The sequence below is a fragment of the Odocoileus virginianus genome, chromosome 4 (assembly GCF_023699985.2).
Source record: "Odocoileus virginianus isolate 20LAN1187 ecotype Illinois chromosome 4, Ovbor_1.2, whole genome shotgun sequence".
Classification (NCBI taxonomy): domain Eukaryota; kingdom Metazoa; phylum Chordata; class Mammalia; order Artiodactyla; family Cervidae; genus Odocoileus; species Odocoileus virginianus.
In genome coordinates, this window is record NC_069677.1 from 36,373,949 (window position 1) to 36,400,704 (window position 26,756).

A 26,756-nucleotide genomic window follows, 5' to 3' on the forward strand; every position below is an offset into this window, starting at 1 on the left:
ATATATGGGAGTGCTTGTATGATTAAGCTACACATTGTACCTACTAATTTTTATAATCCATTTGTAAATCTGACTTTCTTATTTGTAGACAAAATTAGGTTTACACTTAAGAGCACTATTGGAATAATAGCCATGCCACTCTATAGATTAGAAAACTGAGGACAAATAAACTTTCTATAGTCCATAATCTGATGAAGTATACCTCAAAAGGTTAAGCAAACATTCTACTGGGGAAAGCGATTTGACCTGGAATTTGATATGGTTCATTTCCACATCAAGATCAAACAGATTCATTAGCTGCTTTTTAACCTAAGAAACTCCAGTTGCTTTGGAGAATGAGCACCGAAAAGCATTTCAAAAATCACAACAGCCACCTTTCACTGTGGATGCCTCCACAACAATAAGCCTTTCCAGGTTCCATCAGCAAACAGTACAAAGACGCGCTCAAGATCCTGGCTGGCACCGTGACACCCTCGGGGCTACCCTGTTCCCTCTTGCAGCGGAACGGAAATTCCTGCGCCCGTCCCTTGCTGGCAGCCCCTGTGAAGGCCCGCCCGCTATCAGGCGCCCAGCCTCCTGGCAATAATCCTGCAGTCAACCCTGAACACTTCCTCTAGACTTCCTCCAACACCAGGATGGACTGACACTGGGCGGTTACCACTCCGAGTGGGTGGCTGTGGTGGGAACAATAGCTACTCTTAACTAGACTTGGTCAAATTATACTGGGGAGACAGAAGGAGAAAAGAGAAGACACCAAACAAATGGTGGCCTGAATTCTTTCATTCAAAACAATCGAGTTAGTTTATGCAACTGATGACAGCAAAACATATGAAATTAATAAAGACTTTGTTTAAATGAAGCAAAGAGACTTGGTAAAGTGGCTTTGCAAAAAGTCTCTGAAGTTTCATTTAAACAAAGAGTGTCCTGAAGATCTGTAATGCAGAAATTATCTCATTAACATCACACAAAAGAATGATTGCTTCCACTGCCCAAGCTTCCTACTCACAGTTGCACATGAAGAAAAGAACTACCAAGAACTTTGGAAAGAAGTCTCTGGGCATTTTTTTTTTCCCCAGTATGAATTGAGGAGGGGAATGCATGTAATTACATACACAGCACCTCTACCACTGAAGCAAGATCAACAGGTAAAATTGTTTCTCCCCTTCTAGTCTTTATAAAGTGTACACCCAGTCTGCAACATCAACACCAAAACGCCACAAATAATTTGAATAACTTTCTAATTCCACCCATTTATGGCCCAGGAAAAATCAAAGCCTCCTTAAAGGAAGTCAGATGACCTTACTAAAAATGTAAGTAGGTCTATTATACTTTTACTACCCCATCCCCTCCATTCCACTCCTAGCCTGCTTGCTCTTCTGAGAATTCATTTGCTATGGGCAGAGGCTTCAGTAGACTGAGCTGAGGGTAGTAATCTGGACAGCAACAGGAGAATGTGGCTTGCAGGAGAGAGGCAACACTGGAACACACAGCCACTGTAAATAATTCCCACAGTGTTTAAGTCCAAGTCCACCTACTCACTAGATGTGGGGGGCTATGCAGAAAAGCCAACACTGAACCAGGTATGAGATCTGTATGCTGGATCTGAATTTGTCTCAGCTTCATTCCATAACCTAGAGTAAACAACCCACCGAAGAACAAATTCAAATGGCTTATACAAATAAATGATACACCAGGAACTAAGTAAGGGTTATACCACATGTCAAAAGCCACCTGGCAATCATGTGGAGACGCGGAAACAGTAAAGAAAATCAGGTCTCAACTGGCGGCGAGTCCTCGATCGTAAAGAAGCTAAAGGACCCAGAGAACTGAAAAGTAAGAACATTTTCCTAGTATCTATGGCAGACAGGCCCCACATTCTCCTGATTGCCTTGGCTGGGTGTTTGAGAATCATTTTGACTAAGTTCCCTTGGTTACTTTTCCATATCCAATTTCTGTAATTTAAACCATACTCTAAAACTTAACCATGCTTAAAAAGTGCTGACGGTTCTTCCCTTCAAATGGTTCCCTTCATCTCCAGTCTCACTGCCGTCCCCCAAATCACCTCACAAGTGCCATCAGCTGGGTCTTACTCACGCCATCTGGGTCGTACTTGGTGATTCCCATCTTCCAGAGGGCTTTCCAGGTGGTGCTAGTGATAAAGAATCTGCCTGCCAATGCAGGAGACACAAGAGACAAGGGTTCGATCCCTGGGTTGGGAAGATCCCCTGAAAGAGGAAATGGCACCCCACTCCAGTATTCTTGCCAGGAAAATGCCACGGGCAGAGAAGCCTGGCAGGCTATAGTTCACAGGGCCACAAAGAGTCAGACGTGACTGAGCGCGCACACAGCCTATAAGACAGCGCACAACAACAGTCTGCCCTAAAGCTGGGCTGGAGGCAGGGAGGCCAGGGAGGCTGTCGCAATAGCTAAGAGATTGTGAAGGCTCAAACGCAAGAGACAGAACAAAGTACTTTTACTCTAAGGCACTTTGAAAGTCACTGTAATATTATCTAACAAACTGACCTACCTGAGACAAAATTTCCTCACCTATAAAATGGAAATGGAACATTAGATCAGTGATTTTTGGTTTCTCCACATATGCATGCTAGGAGAGCAAGGTGGTCAGGGGAGGTTTTAAGAGCCTTTACCAGAAAAAAGAGGAGCAGGTGTGCCTCAGGCCTCTCCGCCCTCAATCAGCGCCATCTGTTTTATACAGTGGCCGTCCATATCAGATGAACTGAATAAAAGGTTCTACAGTAACCTTAAAAACAGGTGAGGCCACTGAAGGTCCACATCAGAATTCAAGTCCCCTCTCACTCTAACATTCCATGACAGCTTGTCGTTTATGGCTCCATTAGAAGGTAACGAGGAACTATATCTGGACCTTTGCAAAAAAGCAAATTCAAGGAAACAGGCAGTGGCTGAAACATAAGCCAATACATAGCATCCAGCGGGATGCTGATGCCACTCATGGGAAAACTGTGCAACAGTCTTTGCTCCTAAACAGTTGCTCTCAAGAGTCCCTTTCTCCAGTTCCTCCCATGTGGGCAGAGCTTTTTCCACCAAGACACAAACAATAGTTTTGTTTTTTCGGAATGTCTGTCTGCAGGATATGACAGGGAGTCCATACTCCCACCGACCTCCGTAGGAGTGTGGCCTGAGCAGGCTGCAGCCCAGTCTGGCCTTCTAAAGCCTCCTTTCAGATGTCTGCAGCAGACGAGGTCTCACCCCAGAAGTGAACTCCTGCTGATAAGAAACCGTTCCTATGGCCAAACAAATCAGTGTTGGATTCTCGTCACATTCTTCACTTCTGTTTTTCTTCCTCCTCCTCCCTTCCTATAAAAAAAGGTGTCTTTTAAGTATATCTAGAAGGAAACCTGAACAGCTAGGCGCTTTCCCCTCTTAATGTGTTCCTTATCCCGCTGGTGATTCAAGCCCTGGGCCGCTCCTTGCTCAGCACACTGAGACGGCTCTGTTCTGCTCGGTGGTGGGAGGCCACGTCAGCAGGAAACAGCGCTGGCTGCCAGGTCACATTCAAGACTGTCTGGAGCAAGTCAGCGTGCAGCACCCGCAGGACAGAGGCTGCTCTATGGTTTCCCTCAAGCAAAGGGAACACTCAGCCTGGAAAAAAAAAAAGAAAAAAGCCTGGCCCCCGTGTACCACACCAACCCCGGCTTAAGGGAGACTCCAAATACTACAGGTTAGAGTTTCCCCATTTTGAAATGTTCCCCAAATATTTCCAGTTACAGAGTTATTGGTTTCCCTGCTCCTCTTTTTCTTAGAGGACGTACTGTACTGCATCCAAACTCATATTTGGAAAAGGCTGCCACAAGCCAAATCAAACTTCATCGTGGCTTTCTGGCTCCTCGGTCCGACAGAGGAAATTCTGCACACCCAACCCACCAGTCTCCGCAGCCCTGACGCGCGTTGAGTCAGGACGGAAAAGCTGACCTAAAAGGCTGAGACACAGAGCCGATCACTACAGGCCTTTTTCCCTTTCCCCCTTCTAAACACACACAATAAAAACAGTAAACAAACAAGCCCTGCCAGAAGTTATCATGATATCTCACTGGATGGATTCCTGACAAGCAGCAAACAAATCACAGCGCACAGATAGGCCGCAAGAACAATGTTGTCCTCTATGCAGCTGGCGCAGAAAGGTCCAGAGCCAGCCCTGCTCATGTAAACCGACGTGATCAAGGTTAACACGCTACAACAGCAGGGCTCCTATGCATCCAGGACACCTGGGAGTTTCATAATTGGCTGCAAATTTAGACCAGAGATCCTGTTAAAAAAAAAAATTTTTTTAAGTGAATTTTCTCAGAAATGCCCGAAGTTCAGGGCTTTTTCCTTCCACTCTTAGAGGAGGAAGGTCTTCTTAGGTGGACAGCCCAAAGGTCAAATCTTTCTCTCCAGAAACACCAGGTTTGCTAAAGAAAATATCCATCCCATGGAGAATATTAGAAGAAATAGGAGAGAAAGGGGGTGAAGACAGAGCGAGTAGTTGAGGACATGGAGAAGGGTGTTATGAGAGAAGAGAAGCATAGTAACACAGATGAACACTGCAGAGGCATGGCTAAGGCAGTACGCCCTGACAGTTCTGCAAGGCGGCTGGGCCACCACGTGGAGAAGGTGTTAACTACCCCAACGACATGTGGACACACACAGGCCCAAGTGCGAGAGAGACCATGTAGCTTCCGAGAGGAGTCTATAGCAAGACAGGCATTAGGAGCAAACCAAAAAAGAAAACCACATAGTCAGGAGACCACACGTGGCTGCACAACAAACGTTCCCATGAAGAGGAACTAGAGGACAGAGGAAAACCAAATATCATAGGTGCTTAGAGATTTAGTGAGGTAAAAGGTACTCTTCTTTTATTTCAACCATTTGTGAAAATGAACACCAATAGCGCATCTAATCTAAAGGGTCACTTCATCACACCTGGTCTTCAGACAGAAATTGAGTATCACCAGCACCTCCTTATGGGGAAGAAAAGAAAATTCTAGAGGGCTACCTACTAATTTACTGAAAACCAAACAAATATTCCAAAGTTAATTGGCTACCATAGGCTTTAAATAAATCCAAAGCGTTTTGACCAAAGAAAATATCCCAGTGCTCTGATAAACTACAATAAAGCTTTAAAAGCATCTCAAAAGTAAAAACTACCAAGTCACATATGCTACTTCTACAGCTGAAATAAATTTAAATTAGTTATTACACAAGGGAGCTTTTTAGAAGTAGATGATCTAGAGCCGAAAGTAATGTCTTAGCTAACACTGTAGGAAAGGCAGAAAGGGAGGAAACAGGAAGAATAGGAGGGAGGGAGGAAGGAAGAGAGGGAAGGAATCTAGAAGGAGGGAGAAGAAGAAAAGAGAAGAGGGAACATGTCAAGAAGATGAGGTATTTGCCACATACACATATTAGAAATACATGATAAGATCATTGCACTAGACTATATTGTTTTTAATAAAAGACTGCTGCAACATCCAGCACAGAGATGAAGAACAGAAGAGCCTTGAAATGTTTTAAAACCCAAAGTGCAGATTCTACCAAAAGGCTAGAACAGACACCAGTGGCAACACTGGCAAACTCATACATTCATATACACTGTGTGAGTGTGCGTGTGTATGCATACATGAAGAAAGAAAGAGAGTGAAGTCGTTCAGTCGTGTCCGACTCTTTGCAACCCCATGGACTGTAGCCTACCAGGCTCCTCCATCCATGGGATTCTCCAGGCAAGAATACTGGAGTGGGTTGCCATCTCCTTCTCCAGGAGATCTTCCCAACCCAGAGATCGAACCCAGGTCTCCTACATTGCAGGCAGACGCTTCACCATCTGAGCCACCAGGGAAACTCATGCACACATATACACACATTAAAAAATAATAATAACCCTTTGGCAGAGTGCAACAGACATTTGGTGAGAAGCTAAAACTAACAAAGAGCATCACCAGATGATGACTTGTGTGTAAATCCTCCAGGGCATATTTAGAGAATATGATGTTTAAACAAATGAGTCATATCTCTACAACTGAGAAGTAGAATAGTAAGCTATTTCAATTTTTACATACACGCACACACAGGATGATGCAAACACAAAATTAGGACAGAACCATATCAATTTGTCATTTTCAATAACTTAATTAAATCTGGAAGAGAAACTGAAAACTAAATATATTTCATGAATTCCAAGCAATTTTTTGTTTTCTCATTTTAACATGTCAGGAAAAGGAAAGCATCTTACAGTTAACGGTAAGTCAGTTTAATTGACGGAATTTTCTCATGTAGAGATACATAAAATGCTGGCGTATCTCAAAGTCAACCACATCACAGATTCAATAAAATGATAGCAAGTAACCCTATGAAACCAATACAAAAAGGACAACCATGTGTGCTGTTTCAGAGATAAGAGGGAAAGCAGCAAGGTGATCTTAGCCAGTTCATAAACAAGCAGTGGGCACGAGGCAGGGAGCCAAGGCACATACAGACCCTCCAGCTGAGGCAGTACACCCAGGAGGAGAAAGTGTCACTTTTTATGTTTTCATGATTCTTTCCACTCACAAATAATTTAATAACCTAAATATCAGATGGCAATAAAAATAACTTTTACTGAAAACAGTGTTAACTACCTACTTATGACAATTCTATCTTTAAAAATATACTGGAGGGAAGTCCAGTGGTTAGGATTCGGCACTTTCACTGCTGGGGCCCGGGTTCCATCCCTGTTGGGGAACTAAGATCTGCAAGCCGAGCAGCATGACCCACCCACCCCCACCCCCCTACAAAAAAAATACTGGGTACCACTAACTAAATCCAAGTCTTTGGAGGTGGAACCCAAGCACTTCTTTTAACCACGGTGATTCAACTGTGCAGCCAGGGTTGACAAGTGATATAAAGCACCTGGCAAACACTAGGTACATACATTTTTTTAACATAGCAATTATTAAAACAAAGAAAAAAATACATGCTGGATAATTTTCTCTTTTTTTGGTTACCAGTCAAAATTAATTTATGATAGAGTAAGCGTCCTAAATGACAGTTTAACATCTCGCTTTCAAAAAGAAAATTCTAGATAATTAAACTCTTGAAATCTGCCCACACTTGAACCTATTAAGTTATAGTCTTCTCCTGAAATTAAGATCTAAAATGGCAGAAAACTCTAAGGGAATAAAAGTGACAGAGGAAAGAGAAATTGAGAGGTAAAAAGAGTTTTAGAAACGATTTGGTCCAATTCTCTTTTTCTGAGGTGAGGAAAGTGAAGTGTTTGATCAAAGAAACCACACTGAATGGAAACATTGTTAAATTCTACCAGGGCATTCTCTTCCTTTAATCAGAGGCAGGTTTTGTCAGCTTTCTTCATTTAAAAGGGAAGAGAAGGCTTCTCTGGTGGCTCAGTGGTAAAGCATCTGCCTGCCAATGCAGGAGACACAGGTTCGATCTCTGATCCGGGAAGATCCGACATGCAGCAGAACAAGTAAGCACGCACTCCACAGCTGCTGAGCCTGTGATCTAGAGCCTGCGCTCCACAACAGAAGAAACCATGGCAGCAGGCAGCCCATGCTCCCAGCTGGAGAAAGGCCATGCAGCAACGACCAAGCACAGCCAAAGATAAATCAATAAAATTATTTTAAAATATTATTTAATATTCCCTGATGGTCCAGCAGGTGGGACTCTGAGCTCCCGATGCAGGGTGCCTGGGTTCGATCCCTGGTCAGGGAACTAGATCCCACATGCTGCAACCAAGAGTCTGCATGCTGCAATTGAACCTTCATGCTGCAGTTAAGACCTGGCACATCCAGATAAATCAATCAATCAATAAAACATGTGTGTGTGTGCGTGTGTTAGTCACTCAGTCATGTCTGACTCTTTGTGACCCCATGGACAGGGTTCCTCTGTCCATGGAACTCTCTAGGCAAGAATATTGGAGTGGGTTGCCATTCTCTTCTCCAGGGATCTTCCTGACGCAGAGATCAAACCCTGGTCTCTTGCATCGCAGGCAGATTCTCATCTGAGCCACCAGGGAAAAATATATATTTAAAACACACACACACCCACACACACACATATATATATAGTTTAAAATAGGGAAAAGAAAAATTAACAAGATCAACTGATTTTTACTATATGAGTTCAAGTCTAATGACCTTTGATGTGAACTTAAGTCAACTTTTTTTTAAAAGTTGCACAAAACAGTGGGACTGTTGAGAGTGTATAGTAAAGATTTGTATCAAGGAAGGGAAATAGGCTTGATATAAATTTAAAGAGGCCAGATTAGCAAGGCCATTTCACCCTTCCTGTTAAGCCACTTCCCATGTGCCCTAAGTACATTACCCAGAGCTACTTTTCAGCACTCTGGCTCAATTTCTAAAGAATATCATTTTCTCCGAAGCCTCTTCTAGAGTTAATTACTTGCCTTCTTACTACCCTGGGCTCAGCCAAGGAGTCGGCAGAATGTACCTGTTGTTCTCCAGTTCCATCTGAGATGGAGGCTGGCATTCTATTCAACTCTGAGGAATGTTAATTGCTGATACTAGCATGACAGGTGCAATGAGTAGAAAAATGATCAATGAAAATTCACAGAACAATGGCAGAACTCATCTGGAGATCATGAGAAAACTCCTCAAGAGTTGTAACTTTAATTACTAACAATTGGTCTGGAATTCAATTTGACTCTTGAAACAGATTTTTAAAACAGAGCACAACGTTCTAAATTTCTACAATGGTGCCCTGTCCACAGAAGGGAAAAAAAGGCAACATGTATAATCCTGTTTTTCATGTTACTATGGAGTCGTTCACTAACCCCAACTGCTTCTCATGGATTGCTTCTCCTCTCGTTCCTCCCATTCCAGATTTTTACTGGTAAAGAGCCCTATCTATTTTGAATTCTGAGTCACTTCCTTTTCCCTTAGTTTTATGCTTTAAAAATCTTAACAGTTTCTTTAGAATACTTTACAGAGTGGAGCCAACTTCCATGTTAGTTCCCTGACTTCTTCTTATCCTCCGCTTTGGCTTTTTCTTTACTACCACCTAGCTGTCAGGGGGATGGGGGGTACTTGCTTATTACTTGAATAGAGTATCAGATGTTGTTTATTTGTTTAGAATACTTCTCATATTTGCATAAGTTTCCCAACTCAGTGATCTCCAAATACTACATAATAATATGCATTAAACTCCAAAATAGTCCCAGAATATCTTTGGCAATTGTATTTATTCTCACTATATCAGAACTGGGGCACAGAGAAGAAAAAGAATTTCTGATAAAATGGCAATTGAATAAGGGAGTATAAACGGAAAGACTATACAAACAAATCCTTTGAAAAGAGACCCTGATTCAAACACCAGTTCATTAAAACTCTAATGGAGGGAGGGGGAAAGTTTTCAGATTAAGAAAAAATTCTATTTTTGAGCATACAACTGAAGAATTTAAACCAATCATTCTTTTGTCTGCATTTACAAGAATTTTCTTTCTTTTGTCCATTTTATGACCAAACTTAATCCTGAGAATTTTCTCTTTGAAGGGCGTGGTGGTGGTTTAGTTGCTAAGTCGTGTCCAAGTCTTTGGCACTCCATTGACTGCAGCCCTCCAGGTCCCTCTGTCCAAGAGATTTCCCAAGCAAGAAAACTGGAGTGGGTGAATAGTCATTTTCTTCTCCAGGGGATCCTCCTTACCAAGGAATTGAATCAGCATCTCCTGCACTGCAGACATATTCTTTACCACTGGACCACCAGAGATTCCCTTTGTTTAAAAGCACTTCTCTATAAATCCCCTCTTCTTACAAGTGCCCCCCTTCCCCAAATTCTCCTACCTCAAAGTTGTTCTCAAGGCCTGGTCCCAGAATCATGTACATCAGTATGTGATTATACTGATTATACTGATGTACCCCCGGGAACTTGCTATAAATACAAATTCTCAGGACTCACCTCACCTATCCCAGACCTAAATCAGAAACCCTGGGGGTGGTACCAGCAAATCTGTGTTTTAACAAGCCCCAGGTGATTATAATCTATTGGTAACTGTCATCATCTGACCCTGGATGTAATACCCTGAATTCAGGTATGCTGAAGGGGGATCACGAGCCAAATAACCAAGCTGTTTTCTGGGCACCTACATGATTCAAAGTATGAGGCAAGCTCTGAAGGAAAGAAAGAGGGAAGCAATAGTTCTAGCCCAATTCCTCCACCAAGTCAAGTGGCACCAGAGATAAAAGCAGCTTCTGCAAGCAGCAAGCTGTAAAACGGTTATTTTCCCATTTCACTTTTTCAGCTTCATCCACCCTGTACAATCTTACCTATTTTGATCAACTTTTAGTTTTAATAGTTTATAATAGGTGAGTTGTGTTTACATCTAAATGAAGGTAAAATAAATCTACTCTCTGCTGAAAGGAATAAATTCAAATTTGTTTGATGACCCTTTTGTACTACTTACAGGAGTTTTTAATAGCTGAAGACCAATTTTAACTAATGGATTCAACAAAGACAACCACCACAAGGAGTTTACTTATTAAGTATATGATTACAAGATATAAGATTTTTAAGCACTTTGCAAACTTTCTTAAAGAAAATGAACCTGATGAACTGACAGGTACACGGCATGTGTAAGGTGATGTACTTGGGAAAGCACACCACGAGAATTCCTTAAACTCTCCCGAGGGTTAGGTTAACCCGAAGTTCTCCATCTCCACTGCATATTAAATTACCTATGAAGCTTTTAAAAACTAATGCCAAGGTCTTGCCCCCAACAATATGACAATGTCCCTTGGCTTAGACAACCTGACAATTTCCTACAATTAGCCTGGAGGCCAGCTTGTACATTTTTAAGATCTTCAGGTAATTCTGATATACAAAAGTTACAAAGCACCAATGTTAATACAACCAGTTGTTAAATTCTGAGAGATTAGAGATGTTCTTTGTTGTTACTTAGTCGCTAAATTGTGTCCAACTCTTTTGCGACCCCATGGACTGCAGCCCGCCAGGCTCCTCTGTCCCTGGGATCTCCCAGGCAAGAGTACTGGAGTGGATTGCCACTTCCAGCTCCAGGGGATTTTCCTGACCCAGGGATCAAACCTGAGTCTCCTGCTTTGGCAGGTGGAGTCTTCACCAGTGAGCTACCTGGTAAAGAAGCCTAGAGGTGTTCTTTACCTCAAGAATAACACGCAAGAACTAAGTCACTCAAAATGTGAATGCTTACAAGTGTGAAGGTCCTTAGTGCCACTGAACTGTACAGTCAAAATATGGTTAAAATAATGTTTTATATTATGTGACTTTTACCACTATAAAAAAAAATTTTTTTTAAGTACTCACTAAAAAAAGTGAATGCTTGACCCATAAAATAAGAAATGTCTTGACTATTGAGACTAAATTAACCAAATTGATCTCTGGTCTTGATTTGTAATTTACAGGATAATAAGCAACACTTTTGCTGCATTTTAACATTTTATGGCTGTTTCAGCTTACTCAGGCAAGTGAAGTATAAAGGTTTGACTATAATACCTGCAAAGATCATTCTTTCTCAACTGGAGGAGGCAAGCTAGGTTCTAGCCATGCCTAAGTACTTGTTTTGTCTGCACTGCTTGTATCCTCACAGCAGGCACAGAGAACGGACGTGGCTGGGTCTAGCACGAGACACCCTGAATTGATGTTAAAGGATCCAATCCCGGCTAACGAAAACAATCCAGCCCCAGACAGCTGCCAAAGACATGCAACTTCAAGCAAAGAACAGGCAGAGTTTAATCTGACATCCACATGAAGTAAGTGTATGTGTGAGTGTGTAAATCCACTTTCCTGAGAACTGCATAACACAACAGATAAAATTCATCTGGTTGGCCTTCTAGCAGAGAACAGCACACTTTCACTCAAAAACACACCAAGAATAATGCTTGTGCTTATCGTTTCAAGTTTCCATTCCTTTCCCAAAGAGTTTTCTTCCCTCGATGTTTTGCCTCCTCTTACCAGTTTAGACTAGAAATTATAATTTGTTAGTAATTGAAAACTTTTAAAATTAAGTGAAAATGTGGACAAACCTAAAGCCAGAAAGATACCACAAAACATGTCAATTTTGGTTCTATTACACTGCAATATATGAAGTGTTCATAAAGATGTTACATTTAAATTATGGAATGCTTCCATTTTAACTCAGACACAAAAAGATTTGAAGAGTTTTCAACAATCAACTTTTCTCTCCAAACTACCAAAGGTGGTGGGGGCGGGGGGAAGTGGGGACGTTTATATTCAGCCACGTAAGAAATGTGGGTATATTCAAAGAACCCCAAACCAGTAGTCATAAAGGAAAGTCGCTGATGTGGGCAGTTTGGAAGTCACTTTTCTCCACATTTAGATGGCTGGACACAGAAAGAAGTATTAAAACACACTTCCCTTTCACCCAACTGTCTTCACATCCTGAAAAATAGTGTGCAAAATACTTTTCAAGTCACTGAACCGCTCCTCTGAGAAGCAATACTACCAGAAAAAAAGCACTTACTTTAAAATTTTTTTCTTTTTTATTAATCCTAATGTTTGCCCAATTATGACAGAGTACAAAATGTTTAGTCACTATTGTTTACACTGTAAGACAAACATTTTCCTAAAAGACTAGATTCCACCTATCTTAGGGAAACATACAACATCTATTCCATAGCTCTCTCCCCTCCTTCAGTGTCTCCCTGGTCAGCAAGTCATGACTATCTCCTATACAATTCAAATTTCTGCTCCCACTTCCGCACCCACCAGCGCTGCCCTCACTTGAGCTGCCTTGGCCTCCTGCCTGCCCCTCACCATCCCACCACCTCTCTCTCTCCCTCAATCACTCTGCTGATGGAGGAAGAGAAAAATCACCGTAACAACTCCACTTACTTCAGTAATCAAACTTATTTACAATTTAAAGTGCACTCTATCTATTATTCCTGGGTCTGACATGGGGTTTATTGAGAGTTTACTGCTACAGATAATGGCAATAACTTTTAACTGCATGAAAATATAAAATACTATTAATAATCTAAATTATTTGCTAATAATATAAAAGATAAAGTTGGTCCATCTTTCACTATTAAATAGCCTTAACAATACTTTCCAGGGTGTTTCCAGCCTACTCCTCACAAAAGAAAAACATTATTAAAAGAATATAACGATCATTCCCTCATGTTTTTTACAAATAAGGGAGCTAACCCATATACTGGACTTCAGAATTACTGTGTGCTTTTGGAAACAAACTTATACCTGCATTCATTATCTTAACTTGAGGAATGGAGAGTAAAAATAACCAAACTTAACTACTTAAGCATAACAACAAAAACAAAAAATTACCTCTGTGAATTAACTAAGAGACTTTCCCCAACATTTTTGACATGATTTTTCAACAGTATATTAGGAAAGGATCTTCCTTTTGTTCTGGACACCTAGGAGGTGGTGGCTAGGCACTGGGATACAAAGATTACTAAGATTTGACCCCTACACTTTAAGAATCCTTTACAGTCTTCTTTACATGAAATTTTCCATTTCAAATTATAAGTGTAAAAACAAAGGTAAAAAATACAGAAAGAAGAAAGCCAGAACTAAAGACTACAAGCTGTGAAATAAAATGTGGACAATCAAAGTAAGGAGACAATTAGCTTCTTTGGAATTATCTGGCACACAACAATCCATGACTTTTAAGGAAAGCCAAGCAGTGGTGCCCTCAGAAATGACACTTGCTGAGCAAGCCTAAAAGACAAAAGGGCACAGAAGCTAAACTCCCACTGCATACGTTTTAAACATATTATTATGAAACATTATTATTTTGAAGCATTTCAACTAAAGTGTGAAGACATCTGAAAACTCCTAACCAATGCCTCAAGTTCAGAAAAGCTTTTCTGAAATGCTTTAAACTGACAGACAAGTAACAAAAATAAAGAGCGGTTCAATGTCTAGCTGTAAAGGATACTGGGAGCCTCATAATGGTTCCTTTTTCACTGGACCCTTGCATTGCTTTAGAAACTCTTCCAAGTGCTTTCTACCCAATATGTCATTTAATCCGCACAGTAATTCTTTAAGACTGATATTATTATTCCAATTCTACAGATTAGGTGTAGATAAAGAGAAGTAACTGCTTTTATGTTATACATCGAACATGCAGGGGACTTCTAAGCCAGGCAATCTTACCTGAAAACCCATAATAATCTTACCAATATGCCTTACTGCCCCTTCAGGATGGCCTAAGAGCAAAATACATTAAATAAAGATTAAAGAAGTCTGGAATTTCATTGAAATGTGAACGACAAAACCTAAAGGAGTGAAGACTTACCCACAGGAACTGCTTCACAGGCCTGTCTCAATAGGGCCTCTCAGGTACAGTGTGAGAATTAACTGTTTATCACCCAGAAAAGGAAACAGCTGAAGCTTCAACTACAAAACTTACTTTACATGTAGGAAAAGGTGGAGCCACTGTCTTATCCACAATCCTTTATTTGAACAATATATATACATTTCCATAAACCTTCATCTGAAATGTTGCCATCACCATCAACCCCATGAAAGCAAGCCTATTGTTAAGTTGGCAATAAAACGGAGATGAGAACTTAAGACAGATTTCCACGAGCTGGATAATCAAATCAATGCCCACAAATGATCATGGCATCAGTTTAGGACAAAAATCATCACCAAAGCTGTGATTACTAGACGGTGATGGTGATGATGCTGGTATTTACAATGGATTATCTCACAACCTTATTGCAAGGGATTTCCACTACCTCCATTTTAAGAGAGGAAATTGGGGTTAGGAGTTGAACTTTTATCTAGCAAACAATCAGGGATTCACACTACAGAGCCTTTACCCTCAGAACATAATTTTTATAACTTCTAGCAATTAAATCACTCAAGCTTTACTTGGAGAAAAAGACCGAAGAAGGTCTGAGCGCATAATTTTGGGTAAAGTTTTTGTCCTGATTGTGAATGTGTGGCGGTGGTGCAGGTGGCTTAGTCACTCACTCATGTCTGACTCTCTGCAACCCCGTGGACTGTCGCCCTCCAGGCTCCTCTGTCCAAGACATTTTCCAGGCAAAAACTTTTGTCTCATGGAGGAGGGCAGGGCTACCCACTCCAATATTTTTGTCTCCTGCATCGGCTGATGGATTCTTTATCACTGAACCACCGAGTAAGCCCCATGAATATGTAAGAATAGCTAAAGACAATCAAGATAACTGGGCAAGGCAGAAAGCAGCAGACATAGTGGGTACATCTCGAGAGGGACTTCACACCTCCTAGGATGCAGCACAGGCTGGCACTGATGTAACCACTCTCGTGACATTACTTGGTCCCAGAACGATGACAGCTGCACTTAGCATCCCAGACTCTCCTCCTACCCCCTCCAAAAACTGGGCTCTCCACTCTAGGCACGTCAGTATTTACTGTTCTTACCACTCTGCTGGTAACCTTCCAGTTACTCAGCAGCAAGTTATTGTCTGAAAGGGGACCTGTCAGGTCAGCATACAGAACTCCTGTTTGCACAAATACGTATGCCGTGTGTGAGAGAAAAGGCAAATCATCATACCCAAAATAAGGCTTCCAAGCATTTGAGAGATCAGGTATATATCTACAATGCTAAAAGTGATTTTTCATCAACCTTTCATCAATATTACACACATACAGGTAAAAGACTAATCTGTCCCAAAGCTTAACTTATAAAACGAGTTGGCAAGTTGGTGGAGTAATTCAGATTTTCCTAGAAACTCAAAGATTCTCCAACCTAGAGCCTCACTAGAAGACTATGTACTAATAACTCTCACCAAATATAGCTTTGGATCAGTCAAAAAGATGGGCAGTACAGAAGGGCTAGCCTGGGCTAAAGATTTGGTATTTTCAATTCTACAAGATTTTTCAAGTGAGACCTTAACTGTTCACAGTAAGATTTCAGGTTAGTGATCTCTCACAAATCCCTAGATGCAAAACAAATTGACTTTAAAAGTGGTTTCCTGTGCTCTGAAAAAAGCTCTCAAAATCCAAAAATTGTAACAGGAAAAAAAAAAAATCTTTTCCCCATATAATGCAGACTTTCCATAAATTAATTAAATACAATCAAATGAAATTCAAATACATATTCAATATAATGAAAGTTTGCAAAGACTCTCAAAGATTTAAAGGCAGTCATATGCAGTAATTTCACTTGCAAACCACCCAAATAGTTTTGATGAAAAACTTGTTTGCAAATTTAAGCCAGGACAAGGGTGCAATCAATCTCAGAAGATCGACTTCATTTGCAGCAGGTCCCCTTCCTTGATTTTAAGCCAGTAAAGCAGGAATACCTCATTTTCAGGCAGGCTGATTTAAAGGCACAGACTTAAAGGCACAGATTTGCTCATGAAATGATAGTCTACCTCAGCTTGTAAGCCCTCCCAGTGACATCACTCATGTCATTTCTCAATTAACAAAGCAGGAGACGAGAATTCCTGTGTCTTAAAATTCTTAGAAAGAATGTCAGGTTGGTGTTTTAAGGTGCCAAACAAGTCTAATAAATGCACTTAAAGTACCAAGTGAGGAAGAAAAAAAAAAAAAACTCAAAGGTCCCTGTGGCAGTCTGGATCCTGAATATGCAGGGTGAGGGGGTGGGAGGGAGACAGACAAGGAGATTCAGAAATGTGGAACGGCTCTCAATGGTGTCATTCACAGAGCCTGTGAGCAGAGCGTGCTGTTCATCAATGATACGGTTCCCACACTCGGTGGGGCAGGCGGAGTCAGACACAGAGCTGAAGAAGGCTGAGGGAGGGGAAAGCAGGCGGGGAAAAGTTTCCACTCTAATAGCATCCAAACTACAGCCATCTCAGAGAGGGTTTTCCTGGAGCTTCCCTCCTGCCATTTCAAGATCTCTACCCACTTAACACAGATTGGCTGAGTAATAATCATCTTTGTAAAGATGTCTGGATTATTCTGGACAAAGAACACAAGCAATCAAATATATTTAAATATTATTCTTCATTAGAATAATGGTGATCCCAAGCATTTCACTTTTATCTTGTTTTTGCTGTTATCACCATAACATTCATCTGTTTTCTTCGGGCTGACAATTTGAAATATAACAGTCTTGAAAGACAAAAATCACAGGATTAATACAGGTCAATATGAAAGTTCTGCAGACTTACAAATTTTTTTAAAGGAAACTGATTGGCTTTAATTAAAATGTGATTTGAAAGTTCTTCTACAGAGATTTTAAAACCCACTAAAATCACGTAACTAAACATCTTTAAGTTCCCAGCACAAAAGTAAAAGTTAAAAGAAATATCGTCACATCTGATGTAATGCCAGAGCTAGTCAAGGGTCTAAAGTCAGGAATTATTGCCAGGCTGTGTGGCTGGGGTGGGTTAGGGTGGAGGATACATTGTTTCCTGTCACAGCTGAATTCACAGTCCAATTCAAGGGCTAAGGAAAGGTTTCCACATACCACCAGACGGCTACATGCAGGCTACCTCTACCTGCTCCTCCAGGAACGCAGAGAAGGGTCAGAATGGACTGAAATGGGGGGGCGGGGAGGGCCCCGCTGAAGGAGACAGACCTAAAGCCTAAAGGAAGTGTGGTGTTTGTTTTGGCTGAAGGGTTTTACAGGGAGCAGAGAAATGGCCCAGGGAAAAAAAAAAAAAAAAGATGGCATGTGTGGACAGGAAGGAAGGCTGCCCTGCCAGCACCTCAGCCCAGACAAGGATATGAAAATAATAGGAGAGACCTGCGGCTGCCCTCTATTAACGTCTGAATTTAAGCAAAGGAAAGAATTCATATTGATTGCTAAGACTCTTTCTTCCCCCCCAACAATTAGCTCTTTATACACTTTCATCTGGCCTAGGAAAGAAAAATCTTTTGTCTAGGATGCCATAGGTAAAGTGCTGCCTCCCAGTGAGAATGAACTATGACCTTTTGTGGCCCCTTCAAGACCCATGATTCATGTTTCATGGAAAATATTGAGAAATATTCCATTAGAAATGAATCTGCTTTCACAGCATATTGTATGTTTCCTGTGTTTTTCTTCCTTCATTATCACCAAGGACATTCCCATGAAAACAAAAACAAAAATCTCATTTTTCCCCAGAGTAACAATATTCTTTACTTTGATTTGCTCTGAATTTCGAGAATGCCTTTTCATGACATCACAATAAGCTTCTGGGGATTTTCTAGTGATGTCATAAATATCCAACAGAGAAAATCATTACGCTAGTAAATGCAACTACAAGCAAAGGGGGTTGACCTCATATGGTGTAATTTCAAAGTTTCCAGGGAGGCCTGCAACCAGCTCCTCTCCCTACTCCTAAGTCACAAGTCCCCACACCCCCCACTACCAGCAATCTTTAACCCGCTGGCTAGTGTTGAAATAGCAAAGCTACAAAACTGACAGTTTTAACCGTGGTGTAAGCAATGGGTATGACTTGAATTTCCAGGAAGGCCACCACCACCAACCGTCGCTCCATCCCTGCCAAAAAAAACCACCTCTCCATCTGCTAGCTAGTGTTGAAACAGCATAACTAGAGCTTCATTCTCTTAACTTTAATCTTGGTAAAATGCAAATACTTCTTTCAGAAGTTTCCATTACAGTATGACTCAATTTCTGATCCTTTCCTAATCAGTCCTCTACCATTGTACCTCTCTCCTTCCAGCACCTTAAGCGGAAGCCCCACCTAGAAGTTCAGCCCACCCCAACTCTGGGCCCAATCCTGACTTTGGACAGAAATAATGTAAGGATTTATAAAGCAGTACTCCCTATATCAAACTAGCCTACTCTTACTTCTGTTAATAGGGTTCCTGTCTTACTCCAAAGACCCAGCCTCCACCACCCATTTTTGCTCTGCAAACCACCTCCATCTTATCCTGGGGACCTCAGTACTCATCTAGCATCCTTCCCAGAATCCAGCTACATCAGTACTCATCTAGCATCCTTCCCAGAATCCTGCTACTCCAAGAATCGTAAGCTGACTCCAAGAAAATGGAGTCTATTTCAGTTCATGATGCCCTGATGTAAAGCCACAGAGCAAGGCAATCAAGAGCTCTGGTCCAGGGGCTTTCTTGGTGGCTCAGTGGCAAAGAATCTGCCTGTCAGTGCAGAAGATATGGGTTCAATCCCTGATCCAGGAAGATCCTCCATGCAGCTGAGCAACTAAGCCTGTGTGCCGTAACTATTGAGCCTGTGCTCTAAACCCTGGGAGCCAAAACTACTGAGTCCAGCTGCTGCAACTACCAAAGCCTGCGCACCCTACAGCCTGTGCTGCAACAGGAGAAGCCATTGCAATGAGAAGCCCACACACCGCAACCAGAGAGGCGCCCCCGCTCACCACAACTAGAGAAAACCCTGCGAAGCCACAGAGACCCAGCACAGCCAAAAATAAGTAAAATAACTTGAAAAACAAGGGCCCTGCTCTTTCTCCCTATGTGACTGTAGCTGTGTGTTAACCTCTACAGGTCTCAGCTTCATATGTATCTGTCATACCCATTCAATGAGAGAATACATAAGCCTAAAAGTTGAAAAAAATATATATGAGCAATGATAAGGATGTTAATCACAATAAATTTATAAATATATTTGCCTAGTCCCACATTCTGTATGGATATGTTCTACCCATCTGGAGTGAGCATTCACTCACTCACACTGGAACGCAAATGAAGGGGTCAGTGAGGATACCTGGCCTGAGTGACTGCCTATTATGCATGAACGGCCAACAATGGGTCTGGACTAGGGTTCCTTCCAGTTCCTGCAGTTGATCCTGTTGTCCCAGTGCCTCCCAAGCCCTAGCAAACCACTTGGGGTTCCAGGTCCTTGTCCCTTTCATCCTGTCCTGTGTCATTTCAATTAGCTGGCCCAGGTACCAATATGTCCCAAATAAAGATAATCACAGTACCTGGGTGTTCAGAAGAGAATAAAGACTGGGAAGACTCAGAGGAAACCAAAGATAAATGGCTCCACAATTCTTCTTTAGTCAACGGCATTTTTTTTTAAATCACTGAAAGGGGTGTTAGTGTCACTTATCTCCAAGTAGCATCATGAATAAATACAAAGCTCCCATTGTGGACAGTGCAATATACTTGCAAAATACCCTGCAGAGTATACCAGTTACGAACATGCACTCAAAAAAAGTGAGGAAGAGGCTAACTAGATGAATACACACACACACACACCCTCTTCAGACACCAAAAGTAAAAGCAGGTGGCATGAAAAAGTGGATTTTATACAAGTTGATCCACTCAGCAATTTGCTTCTTATAGATTCTATTACACATATTCAGTTGCAGAGGGACACAGTCTTCCAGCCAGTACATTGGGTTCCAACCTTACCGTGACCAGCTCAACTATTCTCTTACTGAACTGGAAACATCAGCTTCATTCTATGTAGGTAAAATAACTTTTCATCTAGTTTTCTCTAGTGTGTTCTTTTTTTAAAGATACAGAGTGAAAAAAAAAAGAAAAAAAAAGAAAGATACAGAGTGAATTTTGAGGTTTTATTTGCTGATAATATGTTACAGTAATACAAGCAGGTGGAAGATTCTCTATCCTATACTACTTTAAAATATTTTCTCTCTTCTTTTATCTGAAGTTCCTTTGTATGATTATTCATCACCAAAGAGTAGACTTGGTTTTTAAATTGTTTAGAACACCAAAGATCAATTTCAGGGACACAATGATCAGCGAAATGCCATCAGAAAAAAATACCGTTGTTAAGTAATTAGCCTCCAACTAAAAAAAAAATAAAGGAAAAAAAATTTTTTTTAAATAGATAAAGAAAGAAAGAAAGAAAGAAAAAATACCATTCATGAATGGCTAAATCATTTCAGATTAATTGCAATTGAAATGAGTTTTAATTTTTTTCCTAAATTTTTGTTATAGTTAAAAAAAACTAGTAGTGAAGCTACACGGCAGCATACTCTATTATTCAGGATAGAAAAAATTAAGTTTTTCATGTAGTTCACTATGGAAAACTAAAACTAAAGGGCATTTCCCTTCATTTTCTTTATATATTGGTGAGCAAGCCTAGGTATTAAAAATAAGACCTTTGGGCTGATTTCAGTCTAACCCAACAACCTAGTATTGAACTCAATTACAGGCCAATTTACCATTTGTCCCATAATCCCAATCACTGCCAAAAAGCTATCACCAGAGTGCCCTCCAACACTTCCTACAGTAGAACCTCATATGGATCAAGAGTATCTATGTCTCTCTCTTTTTCAAAAGTGAATGACAGAGAAGAGGCCCCAGTATTACACGAACTAGAAACGAACAGAAATGGCCTAGGAGCAGTCCTTAAAGAACTACATTCAAGGAGCCTCACGATACCTGGAGTTTATTTAGATAACAAGACTCTGGAGAGCTGATGCATTAATGGAAGAAGACTTTTGGAGACCTTAGGAGGGGGCATCTTGCACACAGGAGAGATGTGACTTTCTGAGGGCAGAGGGGGCACTGTGGTGGGCAGCCTTGTAAAAGGGCCCCCAGTGATTCCTGCCTGCTAGTGTTCACGTTCTGTGTAATCACTGCTCTCGAGTGGGCTAGACAGAGTACTCCCTCTTGCCCTGTAGTTGCTGCTCCGATGAAGCCGGCGGCCATAATGTAAGCACCTCCATGGAGAGGCCACTTAGCAAGGAACTGACGGAAGCTGCCTGCCACTGGCCCACAAAAAACCCTAAACCCTGCCAACAGCCACTGAGGCGAGCCAGGAAACAGACCGACACTCAGACACGCCTCATGGTGACTGCAGCACTAGCCCACACTTGGACCTTAGTGTTTCCAGAGGCCCAAAGCCGCAGGACACAACTAAACTGCACCTACACTCCTGACCCACAGAAGCCAGACAGCCAATGCTGTACATAGCTGCCAAATTTGAGCAACCTGTTACTCAGTAATAAACAACTAGGAGAGATTTACCTCTAAAAGCATCATTTGGGTAGCATCACAGTATATATTTGAAACTTTCATCTAACTTGAAAAAGTAAGTGCTGTTCTCTACTAGAATTTTAAGGTCTCTTAAAAATCTCTGGATTTTTCAAGGGATCAAATTCCATAATACATGAAGACAATGCAAGCTTTCCCAAGTTGATTTAATTCACTTAAAAGTCAATAGAATACTCAAGATATTTGACTGTGTCACTTATATATCACAGGCCCACTCAGCATTAAGGAGCCTCTAATAAAAGCAAAAAAAAAAAAAAATCCAAGATAAATTTTACTTCTAGAAAATAACATGCAGACTCAGAGATAAACTTTACTTCCATAAAATAATAATGGAAATTTTTTTTTATTAGAAAGCTTACAAAAAAACTTCCTTACCTTGAATGCACTGCAGTGTTCCATCCTCCGCTCTTATTGTGAAAGTCTCACCTGGATTAACTTGAACGAGAATAACCTGCCAAAATAACACATTAATTTCAATTTTTTTTAATTTATTCTTATCTATTTATTTGGCTGTGCTGGATCTTAGTTGTGGCATGCGGGATCTTCAGTTGTGACATGTGGGATCCAGTTCCCTGATGAGGGATCAAATGCAGGCCCCCTGCATTGGGAACACTGAGTCTGAACCACTGGACCGCCAGGGAAATCCCTGATTTTCAACTTAATATAAGTACATCTGGGGATTTCTCCAAAACAGTTTCATTACATAAATTTATGTACTAGACAAGAAATATGTGGCACAGAATCTTGTATAAACATAAAACTTAGGAGATGTCTTAGATCTGGTTCAAATTTGATGAGGGATAAGTACATGCATTTGTATTTAGCTAAGTGAATTCTCCCATGTTATAACAATGGGAAGCAATTTATAAGAAAACTGTTTTGGGAGAAAAAAAGTATCTATGTATAGGACCTGGAAATAGTAATAAACAGTATAAGTCGGACCCATCAAACACACAAATCTTTAAATCTATTACCTAAATGTCTGTTTTAGTCATGTAACATAGATATTTTGTTATCAGAAGACAACTTCCAAAAGACTAAACCATGCATGCCATGGCAAAATACGTTCTTTCAAGAATCTCAGAATTTTAGTTTTAATCTCATTCAGTTTCTTTAGATAACAAAAGGGGAAAAATAATCTATTATCTAAATATAAATGAAAGGACATAATCCAAGTTTTAAAAACTGCTATTAAAAATCATCAGGTGCAAGATTAACACTATTAAAATAATGACTATATAGTTCTAGAAAGTGGAAGGATGTCAATGTCACATTCATATTAAAGTTCTTGGAGCAAGCCTGGTTCCTCCCTGCCTCAAAACCATCAAGCACACTGTTTCCTCTGTCTGCAATGCTCTTCCCTGCACTCCATCATCTCTACCCTCTGCCCACCTTACTCATTCCTCCACCAGCCACCACCCATTTATCCTTGCCAGGTTAAGGACTGGCATTTGACTCTCAGGACAGGACAGGTCTTGCACTATGGGTTCTCAAAAAACAAACAAAATGAAACTCAGCTCCTTCCTAAAATCTATAATTGCAATTAATTGTTGTTGTTGTTCAGTCACTAGGTCATGTCTGACTCTGCAAGCCTATGGACTGTGGCACACCAGGCTTCCCTCTCCGTCACCATCTGCTGGAGTTTGCTCAAACTCATATCCACTGAGTCAGTGATGCCTCCAACCATCTCATCCTCTGAACCCCTTCTCCTCCTAGCTGCCTTCAATCTTTCCCAGCATCAGGGTCTCTTCCAATGAGTCAGTTCTTTGCATCAGGTGACCAAAGAATTAGAGCTTCAGTATCTGTCCTTCCAATGACTATTCAGGATTGATTTCCTTTAGGATTGACTGGTTTGATCTCCTTGCTGTCCAAGGGACCCTCAAGAGTCTTTTCCAGCAGCACAGTTCAAAAGCATCAATTCTTTGAAACTCAGCCTTCTTTATGGTCCAACTCTCACATCCATACATGACTACTGGAAAAACCATAGCTTTGACTAGACGGATCTTTGTTGGCAAAGTAATGTCTCTGCTTTTTAATATGCTGTCTAGGATGGTCATAGTTTTCCTTCCAAGAAGCAAGCATCTTTTAATTTCATGACTGCAGTCACCATCCACAGTGATTTTGGAGCCCAAGAAAATAAAATCTGTCACTGTTTCCACTTTTTCCCCAACTATTTGCCATGAAGTGATGGGATCAAGGATGCCATGATCTTCGTTTTTTTTAATGTGGAGTCTTAAGCCAGCTTTTTCACTCTCCTCTTTTACCTTTGTCAAAAGGTTCTTTAGTTCCTCTTCACTCTCTGCCATTAGGGTGGTAAAAGAATTATTTTTGTGTCTGTCTTTCCTTATAGAGCCTTAATCTAGGTTCTATAAAGGCAAAATCTGACACAGAATAATTGCTTGAGAAATATTTTTACTGAATGAATTATAGTTATAAAACTTATGGAAAACCACTGCAACCATTACTCTGAGAAATTAAGCTTTCATAATATGCAATGTTAAAAGTCAACTTTATTTACTGTGGTGGTGGTGGTGGTTTAGTGGCTCGGCCATGTCCGACTCTTTGCAACTCTATAGACTGTAGCCTGCCAGGCTCCTCTGTCCATGGGGATTCTCCAGGCAAGAATATGGGAATGAGTTGCCATTTCCTTCTCCAGGGGTTCTTCCTGACCCAGGGATAGAACCCATGTCTTCGCCTTGGCAGGCGGATTCTTTACCACTGTGCCACCTGGGAAGCCCATATGGACCATAATTTATGTATTTTTTTAAAACTATTTATTAAGATCAAAACCATTTTATCTTTAAAAGCTAAATCTTTAAAGTCTATGTATTTTGCTTATACTAATAATTCCAGGAAACACTGTTGGGATATTAAAACATTTTTAATCTGGAAATACATTAACTAGAAAAAACAAGACCATTCAAGGAAAAGCAGTACAAGTTTCATCCCTGGTGCTTCTTGTTATCTTGAATTATAATAGTTATTTCAAGGCAATTTATTTTTCCTGTACAGTAACTGTGTCAATAATTTTTCAGTCTTAAGCATTCAAATCCTCACCAATGTAAACACACTGTGCCATTTTAAGAACGCAAAAGGAAATCCTTCCCGATCTCTATGGAGTGATTAAAACATTCTCATTGCTTTCTTGAAACTGAATTTTTAAAGTCATTCCTAACATGAAAATATTTTTGACTTAACTTTATTTCTACATACACATAGAATATAACTTGACTACAGGGGAATAAAACAGTCCAAGAAAGAAAATTATCCATCTTTTAAAAAAAATCCTTAAACCAATTCTAACATCACTGTAGCAGAGCAGAAGGCATCTGCTTTGCGTTTACGCCTTTAGGGATAGATCTTTAAGATATGCCTGTCAAATTATTTAGTCAAGGGAAAAAAAAAATCAGTGGACACTAAGACTATGACCCAGATATTCTTTGACAATCTTAACTGCATATCCTCTCTTCCACTACACTCATAACTGTCAGACAACATGTCCTAAATGCAAGTTCTACAAGTACAATTCACCAGTATTATGGGAAGTCCCAGGCAAGAAAAGGGATATCTGAATTGGAGCATGTTCCAGGTTCTATCACATTATCTGCTTACCATATTGCATGAAAAGTGTCTGCAACAGTTTCTCTGTGGCCCCCAACACCGGGCCACATCTCACGGAATGGCTTGGAGGCAGCCAGCCTCCAAAAGCCATGTATGCCTTCCCCTCGCTGCTCGCCGGAGGCCCATTCCCGACCCCACCCCATCTCTTCAGGGAGAAAGAGGATAGGTAAAGGGCTTGCACATATCCTATTAAAATATCTCTCTTCAAATGTTTCGTTCCTGCAATTTTCCCTGCTGCTGTGTTTCTATGGCAACCAGATTATAATCTACCAAGTTACCTCAGAAACCAGGCAAATCTCCTGTGTCCCGATAACCATTTTTCTTAGCAAGAGTGAAAGTCATTATTTGAGCAAAGCGTATGCATCTTGGCACCAAGATATTTTAAAAGAAAGCATTTTATTGTACTGAAGCGGACTGACCACCGTGCTGTTTTTGCTGTCAATAAAGGAGATATAAAAATAAACTTTTGACACACACCAGCCCAATGATCTGTCCCTAACCAGAGATATGAATGAGATGGCGGCAGCAGGCCTTGCATCGTGTGGCCCTGAGGAGCGTGAGTCACACCGGCAGGCTCCCTGCACTTAACCTTTTGTATCGAACAAGTCACTCCGTCTGTCTGTCTCTCTCTCCCTCTCTCAATCTGTCTCTCCCCATCCCCCCCGACCCTTCTTCCCTCCCTCCTCCTCTCTTTCTTTAGCCACAAAGCAGACATTACAGTTACAAGTTCTCCTAAATACAGAATGTAAAACATAACATCACTGTCCAAACCTCATCATTTTTTGCCCACTTAGTAAGCATTTCCTGCTTTTCCAAAATCAGCACTAAAACAAGTCATGCTGTATTCTGTCTCTTGTCAGAGAAGGGAAAAAAAAAAAAAAAATTTTTTTTTTTTTTAACCACTGATTTTTTTTCCCCCAGAGATGTTAACATAGAGCCATGTTAATCAAAGACATATTTCAGGCTACTATTGTTTTGTCAGATCTGTTTCAAATCCGTTAGTGCTACAGGAACCGAGCAGCCCAAAATAACCAAAGGCAGTTCATTAAGGTTTACTGAAAAATAAGTGACCATTCTTCCAAAGTCTAAAGAAACAATACAACAAGAGGTAGAATTAACATAACTAAGCAAAAGGCTAAACACAGCATACTGGGAAAGCTTCACCCAACAAGACAACTGAAGCAGGTATAACATCTTTCTTTAAAGGTATAAATCTAAATAGAACTCTGTTTCTGACTCGCCAGAAGAGC

The 26,756-nt window shown here is 40.8% G+C and overlaps 1 protein-coding gene across 2 annotated transcripts in view; it reads right to left on the reverse strand.

Annotated features, from left to right (window-relative positions):
• The window catches only part of FNDC3B (fibronectin type III domain containing 3B), a 348,034-nt gene that overhangs the window by 226,226 nt on the left and 95,052 nt on the right, over nucleotides 1-26,756 (reverse strand). For both annotated transcript variants that reach the window (XM_070466411.1, XM_070466412.1), the window contains exon 3: nucleotides 22,261-22,336. In XM_070466411.1, the coding sequence (XP_070322512.1) occupies nucleotides 22,261-22,336 (76 nt within the window). The remainder of the gene's footprint in view (nucleotides 1-22,260; nucleotides 22,337-26,756) is intronic.